We start from the raw sequence: 9,896 nt of genomic DNA, 5'->3' as shown, positions 1-9,896 counted from the left end.
TACTTTACCATTTTACTCCATCTCTCTCTAGCTGATATTGATGCATAAATCCATTTGAGTTCCATAGAGCAATCTGTTGGGTGAGCTCTCATGCATTTTCTGGGATTTGTCCCTTATTTTACAACATTCTCAAGGGAAGTAAATGTATATTTTTGATAGTTTGGTGGGAGTGCTTCTTATGGCAGTGATCTCCAAAATAGAAATGCATAAACAACACAAGATTTAAGTGGTTCGTCAAATCGACTACATCCACTGGGGTTTGCTTTCATTGTATTTCACTATATATGAGAAACTTACAAATACAATGAAAGATGGCTTAAAGCCTGAACAATATATAGAAGAAAGATAAAGAGGTAATATGAAAGGGAAGATGAATTTATTTCTATAGCTAAGATATGACTCACTCCCTAACTCATGAATGGTCTTTATTCGCTGGTCGGAGCGTGACACAAATGACTCAATTGGTAAAAGTCAAGGACTAAATTTATCGGTTTTTTAAATTCAGGAACCAAAATGAGAAGTTTGATCAATGTTAGGGATCATTTGCTATAAAAATCATTCTTTTGTGTAATCAACGTGTCATAATTTTATTGGATTTGTGGATCCAACATACAAACTAACCGAATAATTAACAGAATCAAAATGGAAGGACCAACTTGATGGGCGGTAGTGAATGTTAAGGAGGACATTAATTGATTTTGAAACTAAATGACCAAAATAATAAGTTTGATAAATTTCATATACCATTTGTGATAAAACCCCAAATATCATTATATTTTTCCAAAAAAAACAAATATTCGTTTTTGCCCAAAGAAGAAATCATTATTTTATTTATATATTTATCTCCGTGTTCAAATTTGGCATTTCATCGTCGGCGGGTAAGCTCTGCTCTGCAGCCAAGTATTAATAACACAAGCGTACAAACCAGTTTCTCTCTCCTCTCTCTCTCTCTCTCTTCCCCTTTATTCTATTCTTTCCCTACTCTATCTATTCTGTCTGTGACATTTCTCTTAATTCCTAGTACGATTAGGTATTGATTCTCATAAAATCTCTGTCTTCGACTCTCTCTTCCATTCCATGCCCTCTCTTTCTGTGACTTGTGGAGGAGGAATTCTCATTTGCTAGTCTTTCCAAGAACCACACCGACGACCTGGTTTCTCTCTCTCTCGCGTCCTCTCTCATCAGGGTCAGTGTTTCTCTAACTTTTCACTGCAATTTTGTTGCTCTTCTTCTTTCTCCTTCTTCTTCTTTTTTTTTTTTTCAAATTTTTTTGAAAAAAAAAAAAATTTATCCGAAAGATATCTGAGCGTGGATTTGATGGTTGACTTGTTCCTTGCTTCTGATCAAATGGGTTTTTAGTTTTGTTTAATTGCTTCAATAAAGATTCAAAATTTAGTATTTTTATTAATTAGCTTGGATTAAAGCGCAAGAACTTGTTTGAGGATTAAAGATTTTGACGTTGGTAATGAAGTGCTGCAAGGGATCAAGTGTTTGAATTTTGTACTGGGGTGCTGTAATTATTGTTGATTAATTAGAATATTAGGAATTTAATTTGCCCATTAAAGCACTTAGGTCTTTGGGTATTTACTATTTGACCAGAAAGAAAGAATAGGACCAGTCACTTTCACAAAGTGTACCTAACCTTCTGTTTGGCTGCTGAGAAAGAAGAAAAGGAAAGAAAATGATGAGAATGTTACCTTAATTACTCCAGAGTTTTGTTGGTTGATGCTACATTGACTTTATAAATCTTTGGTGGCCAGTAGTGAAAGTTCAAGTCCAATTGGTTTATTTGCTTTTGGGCTTTCGGGTGAGTGTAAAGCCACATCGAGGACTAGTATTTAGCTTGACGAAAATAGTGGATCTCAAACAATGTCTGATTTTAACTTCATTTTGTTAGATATTAAGTCGGTTAATTAGCACGTCGGCATGAGTTAAGGGAGTTTTAATTCAAAAACTTGGTAGCTTGGGAGGAAAAGCAATGCTCAATTTGGCAGTACATTGAAATAGATACTGTTTGTTTGGAAATCTTTGTTTGTCTAAATTCTTGTGATGCAACACATGCAAAATAATCATGTAAGTGTCATTTAGATGACAGTCGATTCATCTCGAATCGTTTGAAATTAAATAAGTCTGTTTTCCTGAAGTGTCGAAAGTGTTTACTGCTCGTTGACATTTTTGGTATCAAACCGAAAAAACTGTGGAAAGAGTGTCTGAAGTTTCCAAGTTAGTATGTTTTATTGAACTCAAATCAACTTTCAGTTGGTATTTACACTTTGTTTTCGCAAGGATTGCTCGGCATATTTATCAGTTGTTGGGTCATAGACCTTTAAATCCGACACTGCCACACACTAGATTAGTTTATATACATCTCCGATATGTAGCTACTCACGTTCCTTAGTTTCTTTTCTTCTTTGGAATGTAATTTGATGAGAACAGGGTGCTTTGCAGGAAAGAAAACTATAGTACACGATGCTAAAGAATATGATGGAAGAGAAGCAGTTAGATCTTAATCAGCCACTTCTGTCTGTGAGACGATTTTCACCTACAGCAGTCACCTTAGAAGCTGATGACAAAAGGAAGACTGATAAGTCAATACCCAAACTTCCTCCTCTTCCCTTTTACAAATCAGAACTGAAATCAGGTCCAGTGGGGCACCCAGGTACTGTTCCTTTTGTATGGGAGAAAGTCCCGGGAAGACCCAAGGATGAAAGAAATTCACAAACTCGGGGTCTTGAACAGCCTCCCACTACGCCAAGGCTTCCGCCTGGAAGGGTTTTGAATGCTAAGAAGCAAGCATTGGATAAATGTTCTAAACGCACTACAACTGCTCAGTCCCCAACTGGAAATGTACATTCTGATTTTAACAATGTTTCAACCTTTGATACAAAAGAAGTTACCAAGTGTGACAGCCTTAAAGAGGGGATGGATGATAAGGATATTGCTGATTCAGAGGATGGTGATGAGACCTATTTAGATGCACCTGACACACTTTCGAGGAGTGAATCATTCTATTATAACTGTAGTATAAGTGGTTTGAGTGGACTGGACGGTCCAGATGCCAAACCATGTGGAACCTTCTCAACAGATCCACAGACTCGTGACTTCATGATGGGTCGGTTCTTGCCTGCAGCAAAAGCAATGGTTTCAGACACACCTCAATATGCTACCAGGAAGCAACCAGTTGCACGAGAGCAAGCAATTTCTCAAGAGCAACCAAGAGGGATGAAGAAGGTAGCGAGCGGGGTTAAGCAACATCCACTTAATCAATACAGGCCAAATGATTTGCCACATAATGTTCAAGATATAGCTGGGGACAAAAGTGAGAATGAAGGTGATTATATAAGGATCTGAAAATTTATTAGGTAAAGTTTGTGAGTCATTTCCTTGATTTAAAAAAAAAAATTTTTTTTTTGCCTTCTGAACCTTGTCCCAGGTATGACAGGGCAACCGCAATCACCCATTTCTTCAGTTAGTAGACTGCGAGCTAAATCTTCCTATGCCAGTGCTTACAGAGAAGCTAAAAATGAGGTACTTTGCCTTATTTACTTGCGTTTCCCCAGTTTTCCATGTGTTATTATCACGTCAAGAATCTTTATTGAACAATTTCTATATTTTCTCTAGCATTCTTGGGGTGATGGACATCAGGAAGCTGGGATGCCTGAAGATAGGAATGATTTGAAATGTGAATCCAACCAGATCAAAATAAGCGAATGTCAGAAATTAGATGGGTCACCTGTATATAGGCGTCAGCAGGGTAGTAACATATCACCCTATCGAAAGGAATGCTTTCATCATGAAGAAAAAGGTTTTCTTGGTCTTCCTGAAAAAGCGAAGAATTCCAGAGATACTATTAGCTCTGGAAAGTATCGAAAAGGCCACAACAATTTTAGGGAATTATTGGCTACTGAGAATGTTACTCAATGGGAAATGGGCCCAGGGAGTCCTGTATTTGAGAAGAATCTGTATATTGATTTTGTGCATACTGTAAAATCTCCGAAATCGAAGTCACATTCCTCAGATACAAAGGGCCATATTATTCAGTACAGAGGGAATGATATTGAAATTCCTGAGAAAAGTAATGAAGTGAAAGAAACCCCTTCGGCAGAGTTTTCATTCCAAGATATTGAGTGCTTGGGTGATGGAAATGAAAAGGCAATAGTGCCATTTCAAAGTTTGGAGTTTCCTGACTCCAGCTTTCTATCTTGGTCTGGCAGATCCAAGAAGGATGATCAAACAGACATGAGAAATGGTTTTTTATCGGGTCAGGATTCTAGCAAATTTGCAAGCTCAAAAGTGGCTGAACAAGAAAGGTGTAACTTGAAAAGCCAACATTTAGAGAAATCAGTTCATTGGGAAAATTTTAATGGGCTTACTCAGGATTGTATTACATCGACAAGGGCGAAACTGAATGATGAGAAAAAGAGTGATTTAAAAAGCCAACAGTCTAGAAAATCAGGAACAGAAGAAAGTTCCCGTAGCCATGTTCAGAAGTCTATTACATTGACCAGCTCAAAAGTGGCCAATGGAGGAAAGATTGATTTAGAAAGTCAACAACTTGTGAAATTTGGTAATCAAGAAAGTTCCAAGGGCCACAATTCACGACTGCCTCTTGGACCACCTTTACCGAAATCTCCATCAGAGTCTTGGCTAAAGCATACCTTACCTAGTATTTCCTCGAGGAGCTCATCTTCACAGTGTTCTTCTGGTTCACAGATTTATGCTAGCAGCCAGCCTTCGAAGACGTCCTCTCTTGGTCCCAAATGGGAGACAATTGTTAAAACTTCTAACAAGCACCATGGACATCTGCGGTTTTCAGAGGTAATTCCTTAACTCTTCACCTTAACTGCTTCAGTTTACCTGTTTGGGGATTGGATTTGTTAATGATACTCAATTTATATTTTGTCAGGAGCTTCTGACACCTATACCGGAAGCTTAGAAGTCGGATGTTTATCTGAAGCTCACCAGCTTACGTGAATATCCACTCTTTCTATGGGTGTAAAGGTGCTGAATATAGTTTTATTCCTTTCACTTTTCTAAAAGTTTCTCTCGAATGTGTTGCCCTTGTAAGCTTTATACTCGGAAGTTGGTACCTAATGAAAACTATATATCAATAAGCCCATCTCTTATCGTGTAATTTTCTTGTAAATCTCATCATATCATTTTTTGAACTTAACTTTCCTGTAGTAGGATTCTTGTGTAAAGGGAATCAAAAGATGTATTTGTTTCTTCATTTCCTTAATAAAAGAAAAGTGATGTACTTTGAGCCACTCGCTTTATCTTCCGTGCATATTAAGCTGATAAATCTTTTACCAATTCGATATTTTTGTTGAGTTGATGAGGTTTTAGAATTAACATATGGGTTTGGTTACATGAATTTGGAGGCTTAATATCTTCCGATCGATTATTGATCACATTTTTGTGTATATTATGGCTAGTTTGAGGGAGAAGTATTTGTATATGTTTTGCTTTAAAAGCCTAGGATTCTTTTGCAGTGTTCCTACGAAACTGTTGCAAAAGTGAACCATTTATCACATCAGTGGAGTTGCCGTTGCTACATGTGATGTCTCTGATATTCAACAGGGAATAGTGATGGTTTTGGGTCAGTCGGCCGTGCACGAATGGGCTGCTCATAAAGCACCAACGGCTGGAAGCCGTACACAGGCAACTGTACCAAGTCAACTCCTTACTGGAAAAAGATTGTGGCACATCTCATTAGTTATTGTTAAGTTGTGTGTGGCGTAACTGCTGTTAATATTAATTTGTGCTGCCAGGCGAATGGTACCATCTTTACCTCATATGGGTTTGTCATGCTTTTGCTGAATATTGACTTCCTGAACTGCTCAGAACTCCTTTGAACTCTCTTTGCTTGCAAATTAAAAGTTTGCAGGTTGCTATTATAGGGGAGGTCTTGTCAGCTGCCTTGCAGCCACCGGAACCACTAGCTGTACGTGTTGCTGCTCAATGAATTTTCTGTACTGTTTCATATTTATGTCCTATATATCTAATCTGCTATGTCCTATAAATCTGTAGTCATCAGTTGGATCTCGATAAGCAGCTCAGAACTTCACCCGTCCCAAATTTAAAAAAATTATATTTCTTTCAAACCTCCTTACATTACATGATTTCCATCGAGTTAAAGAAAAGTAGTTTTGTGACTGGCCTACTAGAGTTCTATTCTGACATGGTTATACGCATACTGGATGCTTTGTATGTAACTACATATAATACAGGAATTGTGCACTTTTTAAGAGAAAGTAAGGATTATACCGTTTTCTTATGTGATTCCACTGGTGTATCTGATTCGATCCTGATCCTTTTTGATGGTGCGTTGAACCATGGATTCCAGGTGATTATTCAATTGTATAACCCTGAGTTAGTACAAATGTATGGAATTGACTTACTGTGATCTTGTATTCTGTACTTTCCTCATTTTATTTTTCTCTCTTTTTTCCACCATTAGGTTGGGCATTTGAGAATGTTGGACAGTTGTATCGACTTCTTCCTGGATCCTAGTTTGGTGGACTGCTAAAGGAAGAAGTTAATGAGCTTATTCAAAAGAAGGTGAGCTATTAGGCATTAATTACTTATAAGGAGCCTATTCTGTTTGTTGTTTAATATTGTACTTTCTTGTTTTAGCCTTTAGTACTGGGGTCGAAATCCTGGTTTATTAGCAAGGAAAGGGGAGCTTATGACTTGGTTGCCTGTCTTGTATGAACGTTACGTTTGTTTCTTCCTAGCATCTCCAGATTCTTGTATTGGGGATTTTTACACCCTTGCAATGATGCACAGCTTGCAGATCCTAGTCTTGATATCGACAAGGAAGGGAAGTACCTTATGCTTGCTATTCAAGAGCTGGTATCCGGAGATCAATATGAAGGGAGATTTGTATTTGGTCGTGACGGAAACCAAAGGAGTCTGGTGATAACAGTAGATTCACTAAAGACGGGACCAATCCCATGAGTTTGCCTCAAACTCCGTTGATGAAAGCAGGACACTGCTCCAAAATACAAAACAAAGCACCTTGAGACGAACGAGTTGAGAGGACTGGTGGAGTGCAAGGGCATGTAATTTGTTGGGAAACCTAAGAAAAATAAGCAGCTTGCAGAAAGGGATGCTGCTATATAAGCACTGGCTTGGTTGACTCACATCAGACAACAATCGTGATGAAGAAGACAACTCCCCGCCTGATGGCACTGACAAGATGCTAAAACTCCTCGGGAAACGTAGAAGATCAAAATGGCAGTCTGGTTGAATGTGATTACTGATGTAGAAGATGAAGCTGCTTCCATCTGGTGGTTGAGGACGCTGTAAGCCATATCTCCCTAGGACACATGGGGCGCGTTGCATACATTCAGCTTGTTGGTACGTAGTTTTGGTAGAGTGGGCTAGTATATATACAAATCTTTTCCTTGTGTTTGCAGGGGTGTCATAGATGGTCGAAGCCGTCTGGATTGTATCTTGGCAGCCGGTGACACTAGTCACGAGTCTGCTAAGTTATGCAAAGGGGTGTGTGGATGGCACCATCCTAAAACTATTTACAACGATTGTTCTTGTAAACTTGTTAAATATCTCGGGTTGCATGATTTCTTGTAATTTGCAGCTAATTCTATTAAATCTATTATCAATGTCAATCCAATCATCTATGGCCAGACAAGGCCCGGCCGTAGATTGATTTTTCAGTTGTTGATTATATTTTGCAATTTTTCACGTCCAATTGTATTTCTTACTTTGTCAAACCATGGAGATTATGAAAATAGATGCATTCCTACAAACCTCAACAACCAACAGAGATTATTTACATGGCCCCATTAAATTTCGGGTGGTTATATAAAAGTGATCAGATAAGCAATTTTGTACTATATACGTGCATCTTTAACTATCTAACGATCATTATGCTACCAAAAAGAGAGTATTACATTTGACCAGTCGTTAAATGGTGTTGCATGTGTTAAGTAAATGCATGGAGCGTCGTAGCCAAGTCTCATGTATGTATAAATCTCTACTACTAACCTTTTAATTCTTGTGCTCCTGAGCTTCAGCTTTGTCAACTATGTACTGTTCATGGTTTAATGGTTTACTGTTCTTCCTGGGCTGCTTAGAACTTTCTGATGGTCTGAAACTTGGGGGAATTAGCATTGAACTAGATTAATATGATTCAATAACAGCTTATGGATTAATCTCGTCCCATTTGTTTAAATATATAAACTGATTGGAGCCGTAATAGCAAATAAGATGAGAGAAAATTGGTTAAGATGGTTTGGACATGTTAACCAAAGACTTACAAATACTCCGGTTAGAAGATGCATATATGAAACATAGGTTGATGGCAAAAGAAGCAGAGGAAGATCTAAAAATACTTGGAAAGAGACTCTAAGAAAAGACATGGAGTCTCGCTCATTTATAAACTTACGTAAAACATTAGGACTCTGGGAAGGTCTGTTGATTTGTTTGCAGCCTCATCATCCAAATCAAGCCCAGTTCTGAATAATAAAACTTCAAAGAAGTATTCACGAAGTTTCTGCAAGTCAGAAATGTCAACCAAATACTTTGAACAGTATGATTTCAATTCAATACGGCACTAACATTATAGGTATAAACACACACACACAGATATATATATATATATATATATATATATATAGTGAAGCTGTATAATCTTGTTATTAGTTTGCAACACAGAAAAAATGGGTAGAACATACGTTGGCGTAGGTGGTGGCCATGCAGGCGAAGTAGGTATCGTGATGCCAGATCACAACTCGGGGGGTCTGCTTTTGCTCTGCATGATTCTTATGTCCCTCTCACTTATCTCAATGGTCATATTTGCCTGTGGTGATCACAAAGGATCAAACAAGAAAAGACGTGGAGGTGGCGCTGCATGTGGAGGTGGTGGTGGAGGTTGTGGTGGCGGCGCTGCATGCGGAGGTGGAGGTGGTGGCGCTGCATGTGGAGGTGGAGGTGGTGGCGCCGCATGTGGAGGTGGAGGAGGCGGAGTCTGTACTTAAAAAAAAAAAGGCGGCGGAGGTCGAATTTATGTTTTCATAAAAATGAAAAAGTAAGAATTTAAGCAAAACCTATTGTTCTTATAGTTGTTCTTGTTGATATTGATATTGATATTGATTTTGTACATGAATCTATGATGGTCAAATTTTGAGTATGTATTTTTTTTTAATGGATAAGATGTTTTATTCAATTTTCAAATTACTAAAATCATACAAATAGCAGTTTAAAATAAAAGTAATGCTATTTACATACTCTTTTTTATCTCTTGCACACTCCTGTTAATTTTTGTTCATTAATCTTCTTCAATTTATTTGATTGGATGTCTGAAAATTGAAAAATGTAAGTAAGAGGAAAAAAAGGTATATAAATAACACTACCCTAAAAAAAAAAAAAAAAAGTAAATTATGATTAAATACTGAGTGGGACATAAGTTTTAAAGAAAATTATCAATTTGTGGGCCAAGAGAATTATAACGATATTACGTTTACATATTTGCCCCATTACACAATACTCAAGCCCAGCTAACTCATTCTCATGAAAAGATCACTAAAATTTCGCCAAAAAAAATTCTGACTACCAAAATATTCACCAGAATTTTTACCAACAATCTCCTTAAAAGAATCCATATGAAATCCAACACTAAAAATTAATAAACTTGTTGTAATTAATCTTAGCACATGTTTAATTGTGTAAAGTTTAAGCAGAGATTATATTAGATTCCTAAAGGATCTAGAAGTTCTATCCTTGTATTTGTATTACTTGAGGAATTATAAACAAAAATTGCTCGGTTTATTTTCTCTTTTTATCATCACTCTCTCTTTTCCTCTCTAAAATTTATGCCACAACACGCTCATTACGTTGGCTATGAATTTGGAGTGGTCCCTTCAAGATAAGAG

The 9,896-nt window shown here is 37.4% G+C and overlaps 1 protein-coding gene across 9 annotated transcripts; it reads left to right on the top strand.

Annotated features, from left to right (window-relative positions):
* Positions 1–867: 867 nt before the first annotated feature.
* LOC137709426 (uncharacterized) lies at positions 868–7,679 on the top strand. 9 transcript variants are annotated; one of them, XR_015958626.1, is made up of 10 exons: positions 995–1,186; positions 2,449–3,331; positions 3,434–3,528; positions 3,622–4,818; positions 4,907–5,001; positions 5,581–5,778; positions 5,881–5,944; positions 6,231–6,346; positions 6,461–6,561; positions 6,790–7,679. XR_015958626.1 is itself a non-coding variant. In XM_068448516.2 (5 exons), the coding sequence occupies exons 2-5, from the start codon at positions 2,470–2,472 to the stop codon at positions 4,934–4,936; spliced, it is 2,184 nt and encodes a 727-aa protein (XP_068304617.2). In that variant the 5' UTR covers positions 868–1,186; positions 2,449–2,469; the 3' UTR covers positions 4,937–5,267. The 9 variants fall into 9 exon arrangements, 2 of the variants coding, with proteins under 2 accessions (XP_068304617.2, XP_088545634.1); XR_015958627.1 differs by lacking the exon at positions 6,231–6,346; XR_015958622.1 differs by having other exon boundaries at positions 999–1,186; positions 5,581–5,944.
* The last annotated feature ends 2,217 nt before the right edge of the window (positions 7,680–9,896 follow it).

This window comes from Pyrus communis, chromosome 17 (assembly GCF_041283825.1).
Source record: "Pyrus communis isolate YQ-2024b chromosome 17, ASM4128382v1, whole genome shotgun sequence".
NCBI classification, from domain to species: Eukaryota; Viridiplantae; Streptophyta; class Magnoliopsida; order Rosales; family Rosaceae; genus Pyrus; species Pyrus communis.
The sequence above is the reverse complement of the archived record's forward strand: the minus strand, read 5'-3'. Positions and strand labels throughout refer to the sequence as shown.

What these genes read in the sequence shown, in the direction of transcription:
- LOC137709426 (XM_068448516.2), top strand. Translation starts at nt 2,470, where the DNA reads ATGCTAAAGAATATGATGGAAGAGAAGCAGTTAGATCTTAATCAGCCA. An exon ending in GGACAAAAGTGAGAATGAAG is followed by an intron (nt 3,332 to 3,433) that starts GTGATTATATAA and finishes ACCTTGTCCCAG; the next exon opens with GTATGACAGGGCAACCGCAA. An exon ending in GACATCTGCGGTTTTCAGAG is followed by an intron (nt 4,819 to 4,906) that starts GTAATTCCTTAA and finishes ATATTTTGTCAG; the next exon opens with GAGCTTCTGACACCTATACC.